This window comes from Arachis ipaensis, chromosome B7, assembly GCF_059453495.1.
Source record: "Arachis ipaensis isolate K30076 ecotype BB chromosome B7, ASM5945349v1, whole genome shotgun sequence".
NCBI classification, from domain to species: Eukaryota; Viridiplantae; Streptophyta; class Magnoliopsida; order Fabales; family Fabaceae; genus Arachis; species Arachis ipaensis.
Window position 1 is genome coordinate 45,149,051 of NC_142442.1, and position 18,503 is coordinate 45,167,553.

At 32.7% G+C, this 18,503-nt stretch overlaps 1 protein-coding gene and 1 pseudogene across 1 annotated transcript; one reads left to right on the top strand and one right to left on the bottom strand.

Moving 5' to 3' along the window:
- The first annotated feature begins 8,302 nt into the window (after nt 1-8,302).
- On the top strand, nt 8,303-11,439 carry LOC110265168 (sec1 family domain-containing protein MIP3 pseudogene; annotated as a pseudogene).
- Nucleotides 11,440-11,578: 139 nt separating this feature from the next.
- On the bottom strand, nt 11,579-17,137 carry LOC107609235 (DNA topoisomerase 6 subunit B). Its single transcript, XM_088493287.1, has 19 exons — nt 16,591-17,137; nt 16,440-16,492; nt 16,233-16,330; nt 16,056-16,161; nt 15,719-15,856; nt 15,460-15,511; nt 15,282-15,346; nt 15,004-15,110; nt 14,829-14,931; nt 14,570-14,655; nt 14,291-14,487; nt 14,090-14,205; nt 13,890-13,975; nt 13,535-13,607; nt 13,024-13,115; nt 12,746-12,884; nt 12,573-12,667; nt 12,285-12,465; nt 11,579-11,845 (listed from the first exon to the last, which is right to left on the bottom strand). The coding sequence occupies exons 1-19, from the start codon at nt 16,673-16,675 to the stop codon at nt 11,699-11,701; spliced, it is 2,019 nt and encodes a 672-aa protein (XP_088349413.1). The 5' UTR covers nt 16,676-17,137; the 3' UTR covers nt 11,579-11,698.
- Between the last annotated feature and the right edge of the window lie 1,366 nt (nt 17,138-18,503).

Sequence of the window (18,503 nt, forward strand, 5' to 3'; positions counted from 1 at the left end):
TAAGTGGGTAAAGAGTTGATGAAAACCACCTAATTGAGCACAAGATAAACTATAAAATAGTGGTTTATCAAAGTGCTGCCAGAAATTTTTATAAATTTTGAGACTTTTGATTTGGTGAAAATGAGATTTATGAAAGAGAAATGGATTTGAATTATTTTTCAAAGAGATTTTAATACTTGAGCTTCCTGGGTAGTACGTAAGGGTTGTGGTTCGTCCTACTTACTCCGGGTTAGTGTTTGAGATGCCTAGGTAGTATGCAAGGTTGTGGCTCGGTCCCACTTGCTTCGGGTTAATATTTTTAAATATTGTGATTTTGAATGTGAGCTTTGACCTAGCAAGGATCATGGTGGCATACCGCTTTTCCAGTGTCGTGATGTGTGTGGGGATCGTGGTTATTTAATGCCACGAGTTTTGTTTCCAATTGAAAATCTTGTGAGGATCGTGGTGGTGTACTGCTCACAATGGCAGGGATCGTGGTGGTGTACCACTCACCAGGTGGGGATCGTGGTGGTGTATCGCCCATCGATTTTCAACAGAACGATATCCGGGTTAGCTACCGAATGTGTCGAATTCTGACAAAGTAATCGACACATGAATTCATGGCTAGTAGGGCAGGTTGCATCATTCGCATTTGTATGTATTGTTTGGATGTGCATCTTGCATTTAGTTTGCATATTTGAATAACTGTATTTATATGCTATTTGTTCTAGTTGCTCTATCTGTTCTCTCTATTTTTGTTTTTCTTGTAATACTTTGTATGTGTTTGAACAATTGAGGGATCTCTCATGCTGGTGGTGGTGACGCTGAGGGTCTTTTCTTGATGTGATGATTTGATTGTTGATTTGATTATGTGTTGGGTCAGGGGCCGTGAATTGATTGTGTTTGCATTGGAGGTCGTGGTTGGTTGGATCAGTGGTAAGTTTGGTTAAAATTGTTTCTTAGTAAGCGGTGAAATGTATGGAATGTTATTTTGTGTGAAACTTTTATAAGAAAAATATGAGTTTTAGATTTGGATAATGTACTGATGATTACTGCAATTGAAAGTAGTTTTATAAAATATTTTCTTATGGCAATTCTTAAAAACCCTCTACTGAGAACCACCAAGGACGATGTTCACACCTCTTACAGACTTCTCTTTTTAGGACGGACGAGGAAGCTGATGATATTTTTACTAAGTCGTTAGTTATACTATTTCTGTCTATATATATACAAGTCATAGTTTTTTCCTCACATTAGTCATTATAATTTTGTAAGAAGGATAGGAGTTGTATAATTTGTATGTATATAATATGTATAAGTTACTTGTGTAAGAAGTTTTGTATATATGTATATATGTTGGTAAAATTTAAAAGTATTTCCGGTTTTTCCAAGAAAACAGCGATACAGTTTTTAGTCAAGGCTCATATTCTATTATCAAGCATATACACTACAAGAAACAGTGTAATTATCGACACCAAAAATAGACGGTCAAATTTTTCATCGATATTTTTCGACGGCTTGTTGTCGATAAAATAAAAAATAAATTATTAAAAATAAAATATTAAAATCGACGATAATGTCGTCTGTTATTTTATCAACCTTCTAACATTTTAGCATTATCGTCACATTGCCGATGAGGTAGTGAATGATAATTCTTTTTCTTTAAAATCGGCGGGCTGGTTGTTTATTTTAAAAAATTATAATATCAACAGTTTTCGTCGTCGATAAATTTAAACGATAGAGATCTTCTTTTAAAATTAAACAAATAGTGTAGATTTATACATAAGTACCTAAGTATTTTAGAATTGTCTTTAGCTTTTGCATGCATTTCTTTATACTTGAGTGAATGCATTTGTCTCGATCTCAGTTCTAAACAGTGATATATATACTAACACTAAGTAGACACTATTAACAATTTAGACCCTGGCAGGAGCATTGTTTTTGGTATTTCTATTCTTCCTTCCTTGTTCTCGAGAACTTTTGTTCCAACAACTTTACCATATGAAAGCTCAGCGCACCTGCTTCATTAACATGCAAAGCATATGAGAACACTAATGAATTATCATATACGATATACGAGTTATAAGTAACACAAATCATGGATTATGGGAACATTAGAAGTTGTTTCTCAAGGTTACTCAATTACCTATCTTGTTTTTTCATGGTTTGTCTTGAAGTTCTTGTTTGAGATTTCTTTTTCGAAAAGTAGTTTGATTATTTTTCCAACCCTATTCTTTTGTTCATATGCATTCTCGTTTGATCTTAACTGCATATGTCTACTTAAATTCTTTGGAATATCTGCCTACATTTATCTAAACTCTTCTTCCTGATTCATGTATTCTTTGATGTAACTTTGACCTTGTTTGATATATCAAAGTGATCATTGAAACCTTTAAGAATTCACTATTGTTTGATTTGATTTGATATGCTTAGTGAATTCTATCCGAATTCCTTTTATTTAAGCTTTTTTCTCGAGATGTGAATGATTTCCTTTTTAGCATGTCTCAGTACTCTTGAATATCTTTATAGGGCTGTGATTTCAAGTATCCTCTCTGAGTTCTATTTTAAACCTTTTTAAAAAAGTTTTGGTTTATTCTTATACAAGGTTGTCCTTGACTTTGCATTCTTTTACCTGAGTTGTGCGACTCATTGTTATGTTTTGGATTCGTTTTGGTGTGACACATCATCCTTTGTAATTTCCTTATAAAGTTCTTGTATCTGATTCTCTTTGAAGAAATTTTAACTCTTTTGCCTAACTATGTCCATAACTATTTGAATTTTTGATCGAATTGTCTTTAGCTTTTGCATTCATTTCTTTATACTAACTTTAAAAACTTATGTATTTTAGAATCTTATCTCATTTTTTTGGGACAAAATTTGATTCCCTTCCAACTTTGCTGCAATTTCATTACATACTTCACTTGATTAAGTACCTAAGTATCTTTCGAGAAATTATTTCTGGTCCCTAACTCAATTAATTTTCATCTTTCAAACCTAACCTGTTCAATCTTTAATTTAGAAATTGTTTTGATGTGATGCAACTTAATTTTTCTTCCAATGATATTACAGTTTTATGCATGTTTTGGTTTAGTTGTGCACCTAAATGTCCTTCAAAATATTAGAGGAAATATTTTGCTCTTAGCCTAACTGGTTTTCATTTTTTCAAACTTTGCATAATCTATTTCAACTTGCACTTGTTTGAACATGACGTAACATTTATGCTTTTGTCATTCTTTTTGTGTGATTCAATATTCATTCGGCTGTGTTCTTAAACATTCTCTTGAATTTTGTAACCGACGTCGTTGACTTTGGTCATGCTCTTCTTATAGACATTGTACTTTGTTTCAACTTGAATCTTTAAGAGCGTCTATCTTTGTCATTATACTTTTCTTCATGAATGTTGTACTCTTTAACATGACTTTAGTTATTCTTCATCTATAAATTTCATACTCCTTGACTCAGCTTGAAATAGTATCAAACTAATGCACTGTTTTCTTCTTATTGTTCTTGTTGAAGTTCTTTGATTTGAGATCCTTTCTTAAACTTGTGATTTGATTTTTCTTCTAACACTCTTCATTGCTTGTGCATCCTTGTTTACCTGTAGTTTCGTTCATTCTTTCAAATCTTTATGAGTACTGTCCATGTCGCTTTTTCTTCTTTTCTAAAAGGTCTTGTATCCTTTTGAGTAAACTCGAGATTTGTTTTAGTGCCACGTGCGACCTTTAAGTATAATAAGCGATGCGTTTAGTTTTTAGGAAGTTTTCGTGGGTGCGGAAGATGAAGTTTGTAAGTGTGCAATGCCACATGAAGTTGTGGAGCTTTGATTCACGCGAAAGAGTTTTGTGGATGTTAGACTTGTGACCGGTTATAGATGTGCGTAGTGACTGTGGAGGTTGAGAACTTTCAAATGAGTTGTTTGATAAAGTACGATCGAAAATGGTGAAGGTACGTCAGGTCGAAGTTCTGAAGTTGGTACGAGATCAGTGTGCGAACGTTATACCCGTCATTTTGATACCAACCTATTTTTTGACCTTTTGCCACCTTACACTACCATCACATGATTGAACCATGTAACCCTTTGCATCAAGCCTACCTTGTAACTTCTGTTTCACATCACCTTTTTTTTCTCTTATATTTTTATTCTATATGAATATGCTGGTATTTGAAAAATATATATGCCAAAGTGTTTTGCTTTTTCTTAATGCGTTCCAAAGTGAAGATAATTTAAATTTCTTTCGTTTTGTATCAATTTTCGAAGACAAAAATTTTTATAAGTGGCATAGGATTTAAGACTCCAAATTTTTAAAAAGTAAATAATAAGTTACTTACCATTTATTATATTTATTTAATATTATATTTTCAAAAATTTTTATATTAATTGAATATTTTCCTCTCTATGATTTAAAGCTTTAGTAATTAGAGAATAATAAGAATTTTATATGATTTCATTTGAATAATTGAGATTTTGGAATTTAATACTTTAAGTTTTATGAATAAAGAAAATTAATTATATTATCTTATATTTAAAATTAGAGTACTTGATTGAAAGCTAATTAGTAAATTGATAAATAATAGTATATTTAAAGTAATTTTAAGGATTAAATTACAATTCAAAGTAATACCTTATCTGCTAACTCTAACTCTAAACGTAAGTATATTACACACACATACTTCTTCCAAACTCGGGTCACCATTTTCTCGGAAATGGATCCTCTCCATTTTTTTTGTCACTGGAGAGAATACAGTGTAATCTTCCACCTTCAATTCTTCAAGTGGGACCAGAAATAAATGAGAGAGAGAATGCAATGAAGGGTGAGATCTTCCACTGGATATCATCCAGTTTTTTTTTCCACTGGAGAGGATCTATTCCCCCATTTTCTCCTTTCCTAAACACAATGCAGCAACAGCAGATCAAAAAACAAAGAAAAGAGAACCAAAGAGAGAAGTGAGGGAGCTGCGATCAGAAGAGAGGAGGAGCCGGCGCTGCTTTTGCTGTCCATCCCGCCTCAACGCCGCCGTCGCGTCACAGCCGAGCCATCACAGGAGAGAGAGAGAGTTGCGTCTGAGAGATAGAGAGAGCCAGAGGGAGCTGCTGCGAGCTCGCCAACAGGGGAGCCCGCGTCGCCATCGCCTCGACTGTTCCCGCCACCATTGGGCCCGTCGCACGCATTGTCGTCCGAGGAGCGCCGCCGACCCATCACTAGAAAGTTACTTTATTTGATCATTACGAGTAATGTAAATATGAAACTCGCTCGTCATACGATTAACTTGTTCAGGTGTCAATCCACTATAGCAGAATATGCCAATCTGCACAAGTAAACAAAAGATAAATTGTGAGAAAAGAGAAAGTATATAAAAAAACCAATCTTCAATTAATCAACATTAGTCAATTTTTCTTTTTTTAATTCTAAAAGTTCTAATGTTTTGAAGGATTTAGCGTATAAAGTTTATAATTTAGAATTTAGGATTTAAAATTTAGAATTTAAATTAAACAAAATAATTTTAAAAAAAATTGATTAATGTTGGCTAAAAAGAAGTTAGCTCCCTAGCATTGCTGGTGATAAAAACACAGCTGTTATAAGTTATAACAAGGGTAAATTATATTGAACTCTGTTGAGATTAAGCAATATTGCAATTTGTATATGAATCTCTCTATTTGAAAGGCTATACGCTAATCTCTTCCCTAAGATTCAAGTTATTTAACCATGTATAGATATTAATCTCATGCAATGTCGGTTTAATTTATCGCAATATTAAACAAAGATAGACTGATTGATTGTTCAAGATGAGACCTGATTGGTTATGTGCTGTCATGGCAAAAGAGACCCCATTTTTTCTAGGTTTTCTCGCAGAGTGGAACGCATTCCAATGATCCGGTCCGCCATAACCTGTAAAGATAACATCTATATAAGGTCATCGCAACTACCACCAAATTTTTATGTTTGTCATGTCAGAATTTTTGACATGTTGTCTTTTATTTCGATTATTATTCACAAGTAATATTTTAACTCTAACTATATTTACATAGATGATCCTAAATCTAGAAAAAAAAAAAAAAAACAAAACAAAACAACTTAAACTTTGTCGAATTTCAATGCATGGACAAGATAAAAAAAAAGATTATTCATGTAATATTTTCACCAAGAGTAATAAGTGCTGCAGCCCTTGAAGAGAAAAAGAGAAGAAGACAATGGCTTTGGTTGATGTTATCATTTCTTGCACCGATTCCCTCAAACAGGTTAATTAATCTTTATATTTTCCTATTATTGCTTGGTCATTTTGTGAATTTGATTTTTAAACAGTCCACTTCTAAATTTCAAGAACTTAAAAACTTTCTGCTTTTAGAAGGATTTTATTTTATTATTTTTTTCAATTTTGGTGTGATTTTGAACGGGTCTTAGTGTCTTAAGAACTTATTTTTTGATGCAGAGGTATGATCAGAGCTGAGACACTTTACCTTCACGTGTTAATGGAATAATCTATAATCCAATAAGGCAAAACGTTGTTGCAAAACTCATTTTGTATTTAATCTTTAGGTTATATTTCATTGAAATCTATATTTCTTGTATCAAACTGCTGAAATTGCATTAGCCTTGAAATCACTTTTCATGATAATTTTTGTTGTTATTCAACATTGTTTCTTACTGGAACATTTTGGTCACAGACGTTGTGGTCGTCAATAGCAAAACTAAATAAAAGAGAAGAAAATTGCTATCAACTGAAAGTCTCAAGCAGGCTGCTATTTTTATTACGGAATCTAGAAGTTTGAACAGATTCAATGATTTCTTATCGTTATATCCATTTCATCTTGTTGATAGAGCCCTTGCTTTTGTGTCTTTCAACCAACTTCATCAATTGTTGAACTTTTAACCACCTTTATTCACAAATATTTAAGTTGAATACCATTTTTAGGAACTCACAATTAACACACTCATGCATTTTTGTTTGGTTTAAAACTTTAAAGTGATAAGGTATGTTCGTTGTAATTAGCTTGGTCTTGTTGGCATATGCCTGCATACAGATGATAACCTTTTGTTTTTAAAACTTATTTTGAACCTCCCATAAATCCTTCTAGATTTATCTTTGTTAACTAATTTGTATTTTCCTTTTTGTTAGCATGAAATAAAATGATCGGTACATGGACCTAGTGTGCACCAATATAATTGCATCTATGCATCTTGGGCTGCACCCATGACTTTGGCTGTCTTGCAATACGTGTTTATTTTCAGATATCAGAGCATGTGAAGATGCTATTGTTTATTTAGATGCTGGTTCTACAGAGTTTTTCCAGTTTATAGGGGCATATCCTATACTTGTTGATCTTGGAGCACAAGCTATCTGCAATTTGGAAAGTATGTCAGTACTTGATGCGGTATGTATTAGTTTCATATTTTATCAACATTGTCTTTACTCTGTGTACTTACAGTAGGATGTTTCACATTTGATTAATCATTGACAGGGCAGAAAATGTAGTCCTTTTTTGGTTGGCAACACCCGCAGTGACCAATTAATCCAATTCGGAGCCTAGTTAGAATTAAGGCTCTTCAATCTCCAAGGAGTGTGTTTAGTGAGGATCAAACCTAGACCTAATCTTTTTTTTTTTTAATAAAGAAGAGTATATATCTATAGAAAATAAAATAAAATTGAAGATTTACTGGCTGATGGCCAATCTTATAGTTCATTATTTCCATATCTAAACTTGTTACAGACTTTAAGTAACAATTAATTGAGGGAAGATATATGGTTTCAATCAAATACAAGCAAGTCACTAACATTTGTAACTGACTAGTAATGATCAGTGTATGCTAGGTTTAGAATTTTGTTTTTAGTTTTTGATATTGAGAATTGAAATTATCAAATAAATTCCAAGCAGAGATACCAATTCCAAGTTTTGGTGCTATATGAATTCTGGTGTCTTGTTGGCTTGATCATGATGTGTATTAATATACGTTTCTCAATTTCATCCACTAGCTCAGATTAATGTGTGAGCAAAACATATTTGTACCTTGTATAATTGTAGCAACTCTTCATCAATTATAATAAACTTTAATTTATGGTTCCTTGTATAAGTGACTGATTGGAACTCACATTCTAATCCTGCGGGGAAATTTGTGATTATTACATCGCACCTATTAAGTGATGCACATCGGTTTATTTTACGTTGCATGAGTGCACATCAAGTTGTTTGTCACTGCGTTATATTTACATCTATCTCAGAGGTGCTTATTCATAATTACTGCTCTTGACTACTATCTTTGTACTTTCCATGTTTACAAATTGGAAAAGTATAGGTAAACAATGAAAATACTAAACAATGTAAACAATGGATATATCGGATGTTCATTTCGTTAGGTGTGCGGATAGTTATTCTAATATTAAGATTTAGGTGTGTAATTTGGAGGTGTAGTGTGTTTTTATTTGATTGGTGGTTGTTCATGTTGTTCAAGAAAGTCATTAGGTACCTAGCATAACCCTTATAAATTCATTATTGGACTTACTCTTACCTATATATTGGGAAAAAGCTTTCACACCCTTGTAATAATTTGTTCTGGATGAATCATACTATTTTGTCAGAAAGAGGTTTTGTGCAACTTAGAATGGAGCTTGGTGATTTATTTAATATGTTGCTTTAATCCTGATATTCCAAGTGAGTAAACTTTTATTACAGAATAGGAAGAAGTTTTTGGTAGTATTTTTAACTTGGCCCTAAGTCCTTGAAATTATCAGCATCACGGTGAAATTATCTTATTCTTAATCTTGTGCCTAAATATGACACTTGGATAGCAATGTTACATTTATTTTGTTCCAGGACCTTTTGGATAGCAATATTACATTTATTTTGTTCCAGGACCTTTTTTCTCTTTCTCTTGGTAAAGATGTTTTAATAATAGTTAAAGTGCAGGCAGCTCACTCGGTGTTTCCGGATTCACCTCTGGACCAGATGCCTATCATGAATATGAATCCTTATTGGTTGATGTTCCTCATATTGAAGCTAGTTCTAGTGGAAGAGATACTGAAGATGCAGTGTTTAAATTAGATGCTTCTGTTCATCATTTTCCAATGATTTTATGTCCCTTGTCATCTGAGCATGAGGATTCCATTGGTCCTGGTTTTCCTCCCTTTGTATGCTTTTTGATACAGATGATGTGCAATGCCTCCAGGTGCAACTCTCACAGCACACTTTCTCTACCTACCTCTGGTGACTTGATTTCTGCATTTCTTTTTCTATTCACTGGATTCTTATATTATATGCTTCACACAGCACTACTAAGTGTGTGTTTGGATTATAGTTTGCAAACGGGAGTTTGTATAAAAGTGATTTTGCAAACTTGATTTTGATGAAAAGTAAGTTTATGTTAACATGATTTATGTTTGGCAATTTTTATATCAAAATGGATTATAGTAAAATAAATATTGCTTGGATTATACTACTCAAAATCACTTTTAGATGAAAAATTACTAAAAGAGACATCAATTTAAATAATTTTTTATATTATCCTATCATTTTACTTTAGATATTTGAATAAATCTTATTAATTTATTTTATAATAAAATTAATATTTACTTACTAAATTAAAGTAATATATAAAAATTGATAAAATATATTTTAATACATAAAAACACTAAAGAGAATACTATACATTTTATAATGTCAAATAAAAAGAAAATGTTCTATATTATTTTAGTATCATTACTATTCTTTAATTTAGTATAAATTTTTATAATTAATATATAATAAAAACAAAAATAAAGTACAATAAGAAGTACAATAACAACAAAAAAATTCCATACAAACATAGAATATAATAATTACAACTAACAACATATATCATATGAACAAAAAAATTAAAATAAGAACTAAATAAAATTCATACGAATAAAACTAAATAAAAAAATAAAAAATTTTATACATAATATAAATATAGTGCAATAAAAGATAAAAAAAATTTATATAAACAAAAAATAATAAAAATATCATAAAAATTAATAAAAATAAGAATTTATATCAACAATAGTTGTCATATAAAAAAAATACAATAAAAATATGACATCACAACACTAAAAAAATAATATCAGAATACAAAAAATAATATAAAAATATTTATATATAAATAAAAAATACAATAAAAAACATAAAAATCAAAATATGGAAGAGAGTACTAAAAGTAATAAAAAAAATTAAAATATTTATCTTGGCAGTGATTATAACAAATCTGAAAGATTTGGATGAAAAAAAAAATTGGAACCAAGAACATACACAAAGAATTATTGTGAAAATTATATGGTTATTTACATCATTTTTATAGAAGAAAATGAAGGATAGGATTGATAGAAGAGGAATAATTTTCTTACTTAATTTCTCAATTGTAATTAGCTTTCTCTAACGTGAACGCAGAAGCTAGAATTTTTAGCTTCTTGTAAACGTACGTTTAGAGGCAAAATCACTTCTGAGTTGAGAGTTTTAAAGAGTTGCCAAACATAAAGATGGGACGTTCAAAGCACTCAAACGAGCTTTTCTTTTCTCCAACGTGAACTCCAAACACACCCTAAAAGTCTGAGTTCTGTCCCTATTACAATCTTGTACATCATGAGTGATAGATCTGTTGCATGCCAGCATCCTACCATCTTACTGGGGTACCTATAGATCCATTTAAAAAGCATCTAAATAAAATAAAATAAATTTTAATTACTCTGTATGTTGCCTATGTAAATATGTAATATGCCTTGCTCTTACTGGATAGAAGAACAAAAGATGGGGGCTTACTAGTAAAGAAAACATTACTGTAAATGTGAAATCCCGTCCTGGTTTTGTTACAAAACCTGAGCTACAAGCTATGATCAAAGCATTGACTGGGAGCCAATCATCTTTGCTGAAGAATAAAGCAATTATCCAAATTGCTTCAGCCACATTGTTTGCACTTGAAGAATCAAATTGTACCAAGTGGGATGCATTTAGCAGTGCAGAGAAGATTCTGAGTGTGAGTTCAGGGGAAACCAGTCAAAGTTTTGCTGCTCAAATTGGTGATCTCATCAATAAGAGTGCTCTGTTGGGATCTCAAGTAAATAAAGAGAAAAGTGAGATGTCAAAAGGGTTACTTTCTTTGCAAGATGATTGTTGGATATATATTGGCCGGTGAAAATTTTCCAACATCTAGTTCTGAAGGCCCACTTACTTGGCAGGAGGAACGTTTGTTAAAAGATGCTGTTGTAGATGCCCTTCTTGAAAATCTCAAGTTTCTAGATGGAATAAGGGAAGAGCTTGAGAAAAATGTATGCAAGTGAAAATCGGAGAAAGATACTGAAAAACTAGACATCGATGATGAGCAGTGGGGGGAATGGGGGGATGATGTTATTATTTTGAAGGATGCCTTTCAGATTCTCAGACATTCTAGTGTACGCTTACAAAATTTTCATGTTAATCAGTTGCATAAACGAAAATATTGTAAGCATAAACACTGAAAAAGGTTTGAGTATGTTATCAGTGGTATTATTCACATTAGTTAGGGGAAGAAAAGACTTGTGAGCCCAAAAATTACAAAGTAACATCAGATTAGGATGGTTAAAAAAATTGAGATAGGCCCTCCTATAGACATTAATGTAACCATAATTTAGAATCCACTGTATTATGATTCTTATTACTCTTTCTTACAAGTTACAAATGAAAACAATAGATACAACAATGTTTTCTTCGTGTAATATGTCTAATGATTTTCTAGATCTAATAAAACATTCTAAAAACAAAGAATGGAGAATGTAAATCAATAATCTTATTCTCAGTTTCCAATGGTTGTATATATATTGCTTCTCTTGGTTCCTCGCTCACTCCACTCTGCGTGGCATACTCCAACGCCATTTCATAGTCCACCTGTATCACACATCATATAGCAAAGCTGATCAATAAATCCGAAATTCAATTTTTTCTATTGTTCATATAAAGGATAAAAAACAATCCTATTGCTGAATCAGAAAGATGGCTTCAGAAAACCTACGAGCACTTGAGCAGAGTCCTTATCGGAAAGGAAAATTTTGCCAAACGGGCACAAAGCTTATGATCGTCATAAAAAATCTTTCAAATAGAAAGATCTATAAAGTCCATTTTCATAGTTGTGAGGCTAAATATATCTAGATCCTAACTTAGGATAGTCAAGTTCATATCACAAACAAGCAAAAATTGTTACTCGATATCAATTCAACTGCCACTCGAACAATTTTTTTATGTTTTCAGGTTGACAGAAAATTTGGTTAACATAGCAGTAGAACTACAAACTACAAAGTTTTGATAAAATGTTAGCCAGACAACATACCTGTTCAACATGTTTAGCAAGTTTTTCACTGAGCGTTTCTTTAGTAATCAAATTCTCATATACTTTTCTTAATAGTTCTCCATCATCATCTCCGTAACGGAACTTCTTTGATGCATGTAACTGTGTCTCTGCCATGTCTTTCAAAACATTGTACACTGCCCCAGTAGCATCAGGAATGTACCTGCCAACCACCAGTTGGTACGAATCACATTTTATTTCATGCAATAAAAAAAAAGCAAGCAGAGCATCAGTCAATTCTTGGATTTGAGAAGTAAGACATAGACATACTTGCTTAAATTCCGTTTCCTCTCCTGCTGCTCGCGTGCCTGCATCTTTTTCACAATCTTGGATTTCAATTGGATGCAACACTGCTGAATGGAATACTGGAGAAACAGGACTTTTATGTTATTTACCTTTAGTATAATGTGAAATTGGTAAAGTAAAAAATAAACAATTTCAACCTTGACAGCAGAAGCAATCTCAGTTATGTCATCTCCAATGTATTCTTTTCCAGTCCCTTTGAAGGGAATTTTTGTGCTCACAATGCTAACAAAGATGCCAATCTTGTCTTGTAGCTGGTTGATTTTGTAACTACTCCAACTGAAAAGGCATTTAGTCAGATTTCATATTCTTTACTGCAATTACCAGAGAATTTTGCAAAGCAATTATTGACCCTTATCCTGCCAATGCAGGTCAAAAATCGGAAAGGCAAGAGGAAACCATCTGCTTATGTGCATACTTGATTCGCTTTAGTGCAGTCCTGGTGACAACATCAGCTCCTTGCTCAAAAAGTAGTGGAATTCTATTCGCAAATCGAAATATATTCAAACCCTGAGACAAGTGTTATATCGTTATATGCTTTGTCATTGATAGACCATTAATTATTTTAGAACAGAATAAAGATCACAATCATTAGCTCTTTAATATTGCCTAATTGATCAGCTGCTTGATCAGGAGTCTCCTACACCTAATATACAACTCTGGTGAGAGGAGTCAAACTAAGCATTAAAGTATCCTGAGAAGAGTAAGAAGTAGGGTGCAGCATATACTATTTAACATTTATCATGGTTCATCAAAAAGTACACTAAAATGTAATCAACTAAATCACATTTTCCTTTTGCTAATTTATAGGTCCATTGTAATTGGTTGAAACTTCAGCTATTTTCACATAAAATGATGTATTTTACTCCCATGGATTTCAACTATTATCTAATATATAAAATAAAACACTAATGGATCTGAAACTTTACTTGCTTGACATTTTTTCCACCGATACTGACTCCAGCTTCAACTATGAATGGGTGGCCTTCAAAAACCTGAGCACTGTGCAGCAATGACAGAAGAAATTATTTTAGGAACCAGGAGTTATCTATTGCCAGAAAAGTGAAGTGCAAAGCAACATAACTAAATATCTCGTGGATGTTGGCAGGGTGACACCTTTAGAACCCCAACAAAAAGAGTATCATAGGAACTAAGCCAAGTACCCATGATCGACTCAACCACAACCACAAGGATTAAAAACGATATTTAAACAGAATATATAGAAGTTTCCACAAGCAATAACTTGAATCGGAAGATCTGGAAATTTTCATATTCAAACACAACCTGCCTGAATAAGTTGCAACCATGTCTGGGTGTAGCTCTTTTATTATTCCTAGCCGGAGATTGTACTCACCAGCAGGGCTAAGACACTGAAAATAGTATTAAAGACCCACCAAATGACAAGAGTAAGGAATTTATTTATAATAATAATAATAAATGAAACTAAAAAGAAAAGGGGCCTATAATAAAGACTAGTAACTAACATGGCCGTTAGGATCATCAAACTTGGCTTGACGAAATAACTGATGAATGCGTACTAGTTGCTGTGGAGTTAGAGACTTAAGAGCCATTTTTGGGCTGAAGTCTGGGCCCATTTCACCTGAAAAAGGTCAAAAGTGCAGTAAATAACTAGAATGTTTATGGTTTGAACAGCATTCATTGAACCATATGAACTATTTTTATACCTATCAATCTTTCAGCATGAGATTTACTAATATTTACAAATTCATGTTGAAGAAATTGTAAAAGGTTCTGCTTCGAAGTTTCAGCAATAAGGCGTTTAATTAGCAGCAAATCAACTGACGATGGATGATGCTTTGTCTCCAGGGGAACAGGAGGCATCACATCTGTTCTTCGAGAAAACCTTATAGTGACATTCTTTCTGCCAAAGAGAATAGCTAGTATGAGATGATTATGCATTGCCATAGTTTAGGGGGGTTATGAATAGATATATGTATACATACTCAGGAGCATCTGAAACAAATTTAAATAGAAATTGTGCATAAGGGGTGATGACAGCCATTTGTCTCATGTAATGTAATATTTTTGACTGCGAATGTAAACAAGGGAGCTTATATTAGTGAAACATAGTCAACTTCAGTCTTTAGACACATCAATAAGCATGAAAAAAGTGTACTTTGGAAAGTGGAAAAAGCTCCATATCCATTATATATGGGGTTTGCAATGAAATCATTAAGGTAGCACCAAATAAGTGTTACATACACGGTATGTTGTCCAGTTCCCCTCAATGACAACTTGAATTTCAGCCCCATGCCAGCGCTCCTTGTTCTCTCGTTTTTCATTTACATGTACATGTGGAATATTCCTGAAAATTACGGCATTTGTTTATCTGGAGAAGGGATTAAAAGACAATTCATTTAATAACTTGAAATCATACTTATGAATGTCAATATCCAGCCTGCAAAATGATATATAACTTTGGTTTCTCATTGATGAAGAGATCTCAATTGGAAGCCCAGTGCTCATTTTGGACCATATTAATGCCTGCACATATGAAGAATATAGTTCATAAGGCCAGCTGAAACTACTATATGCATGAACTTCAACTTCAAGAAAGAAAAAAAAAATTGGCAATTGTTCTACTAGTTGATTATAAAAGTTGGTTAAACAAAAAAAAAAGTGACAGTGTATCTAAATAATGCATGTTGCCAATACCATCTTTGCTCCAAGACCAAACTTCCCCCGTGTCTGTTTCAAGCCATATTTTGTCCCAGAGAGAACTGCATGAATGGATAAGCTTAAACAAATCAGGTCTAGCTCGTACCAATAAAAGATATGTCAGAACAAAAAGTGTATATTCATGGATAATTAAGGTATCGAGTAATTGAATGACCTCGGCCAAACATATTCGGGATGTCATCATGTGGCATTCCTTTTCCATTGTCCTGCAATCAATCATGAGATAATTTGAGCTTCACTTCAAAGATGAGATTAGTAAACAAAAAATGAAAAAAGGACTTTCAAATTGAATTTAAAATTGAATAAAACAGCTTTGATGAATGTTGACTTGAATAAAACTAACATATAAGGTAACCCGCATCAATACAATACAATACAGTATGAGAATGCTTGAGAGCAGAAACAATGCACACCTTGCATATAACTCTGTAAAAAGAAGCCTCGCCTCGGCCCCTGATACCCTTTGAAGCTGGAGTCTCTTTCACTTTCTTTCCAAGGGCAGCATTCTTTGCTTGTATTTCTTGAGCACGAGCCTCTTTCGCCAACCGTTTCTGCATAGGTCATAGGAACAAATTTAGAATCTTACGCAAGGACCTTATATGCTTTTATCTATTTAATTGCATTTGCAAAATATTGTTTCAAGTTTATTGCTATAATTAAAAATTGATACTACACAACAATACAGTTCAACACAGTCTAGTATTTCGCATTATGGCACAACTAACTCAACAATAATGTAATCAACCACACCTCACGGGCCTTCTCAGTCTCATAATCATCGTACAACTCCGCATCAACACGCTCGCAGTCAATGAGACCGATCATAGAATTAAATTTGCTTTTGTTTATCTCCTCACTGCAACAACCATGTCAGCGTGGAAAAATCAATCATTTACTAGTTCATTGTACTTTCAAATGCAAACTCACATGGTTATCTCAACCACCGGAAGCTCCGATATGGATTCCGCTGAGTCAAGCGAATTCTCCACAAGCTCTCTAACAGTAGTATAAAGAGATTTTCCTGGCTGATGTGAAATCCACATAATATAAATAAAAACAAATCACAAAATCAATAGATACATAAAAATCAGACACGCCGCCACTCCTTATAATTGATTACAAGATCAAGCTTACATTATCAAATCCTGCAATGTTCTTGTTCTCAGCAAAGAATTCCGCGGGAGATTCTGCAAATTTAATAAGTAAAGAAAGAAAAAAAAATATCAGTTGGAGGATAAAGGTTATGAATGTCGAGAATGCGAGAACGAGAGATCGAGAGAAGTACTTTGCTTGAGAACGGTTTCTTTGTTTTTTCGAGGTGTCTTGGACTTGGTTTTCTTTGTTTCGGTTGGGCTTTCGCTACTATCCATGTGAATTTCACTCTAAATTGAAGCTGCTTTGCTTACGGCGGTGAGGGAGGAAGAGAAGTGACAGCGAAGGAGAAAGGAAAGTGAGCTCGGGCACAGAGGGGATCGAAGACAGAGGCTTGACGCGCGAGACAGAGAGAGATCGAGGATGACGAGGACAGGCGGCGACGCCAACAGCAGCTCCGAGCAGACCTGGAGACGCGAAGTGAAGGGATCCAGGAGAAGAGGATCGGCGACGGCGGGACTGGACGCTGGCTGAGGAGAAGAGTTCGTCGGCGACCAGCACTAAGGGAAAAGTTGATTCCCCTAGCACCCAACAGCACTAGCACCAGCACCCAGTTGCTTACTGCTACTGCTGCTTGTAGGGCTGCAAAGTATATTTTGCTTTCGCGCTGTTTGTCATCCAAATCGCAAATCATGTGCCACTTCCCAAAATCACGTGGCGCGGGTTTTTGTGATCAACGGCTGCCATTCTTTTCCTTGTATTAAGAAAGTTAATAAGACAAGGGTTTAGTTAACATATCTCCTATGAATATATGATAAATTTATTATTAATAAAAAATTTTAATTTTTTTATTTAATAAATATAAAATAAAATGCATTAAAAATTCAAATTTTTTATATTTAAAAAAAATAATTTATAATTTTATAATATATTCTTAAAATATAAAATAAATAAACTCATAGAATAATAAAATAATACTTTACTCCTCTTTAAATTAAGATAATAAAATTTATAATTATAAATAATAAATATTATCAATTCAAAAATTATTAAAATATTATTCTATTATTTTACCAACTTTCATATTTTAGATTTTTTTTTATGTTCAATTGTTAATAATAGTTATTCAACTACATTTAAATGTAAATTGCAAATTTTTTTTTCAAGAACCATTCTAGTATTTTTATATTACGGGCTATAATAGTTATGATATTTTAAAAAATATTATTAAAATTAAAATAATATTTTTTATTATTTAAAAATATTTTTAGAAAATGTTGTTAAAAATGTGTTATTAAAACGTAAAGAAAATGACTTTAATTTTAACAACACTTACATGATCACTATCATAAACTTATGTCGTTATCTGAAGTTGTTAGAAATAAGGAGATATCTAGTTGTAACCTTAAAGATGAGGATGTTGTTGGTGGAGTCGCAAGAGTGGTACTTGTAAAATCACTCTTACGTCTAAGTTAGTGTCTGACCATGAGGTAGAGAGTGTTACGGTAAAGTTAGTTACCTCCGAAAAGATAGGCCCTTCCCTTATATATTTGGCATCCTATTGTGGGCCTCCCAAAGAATCGTGGGCATCCTACTATTTTTAAATCCCTGTCTCCCGTAATCGTTATGCTCTAGAAGCATTTAGTATAGAAGTCGGTACATATTTCTCCCACATGACTATGAGATCTAATGATGAATATGGAGCCTGATCTTATATAATGAGTCAATCCCAAACAATAAACATATCTGAATCTATCATTTTAAAATGTCTAGACGTTAAATTTTGATTTTTCTTAATATACTTTTTAAATAAGTATTCAAATATTTTTACATATTTTTTTATTACATGACAAATATAAAATTAATTTTTTAAATACAAAAGTTACTATATCATTATTGTCTTTTTGAAAAGTATTTTTAATTTTGTTATTAAAAATTTTAAAAATATTTTCTACCAACAATTTAATAATTTGATGATATTTTTAAGAGTAATTATTCAAATCAGTCATCGAAATTTTTAACATCAGATACTTTAGTCCCATAACTTTTTAAATACACAAAAAACTCTTTTAAGTTTAACTCTGACGGACTAATCAGTCTCTAACC

What these genes read in the sequence shown, in the direction of transcription:
- LOC107609235 (XM_088493287.1), bottom strand. Translation starts at nt 16,675, where the DNA reads ATGGATAGTAGCGAAAGCCCAACCGAAACAAAGAAAACCAAGTCCAAG. An exon ending in AGACTGAGAAGGCCCGTGAG is followed by an intron (nt 15,857 to 16,055) that starts GTGTGGTTGATT and finishes TGACCTATGCAG; the next exon opens with AAACGGTTGGCGAAAGAGGC. An exon ending in TTGGTCTTGGAGCAAAGATG is followed by an intron (nt 15,111 to 15,281) that starts GTATTGGCAACA and finishes TCATATGTGCAG; the next exon opens with GCATTAATATGGTCCAAAAT.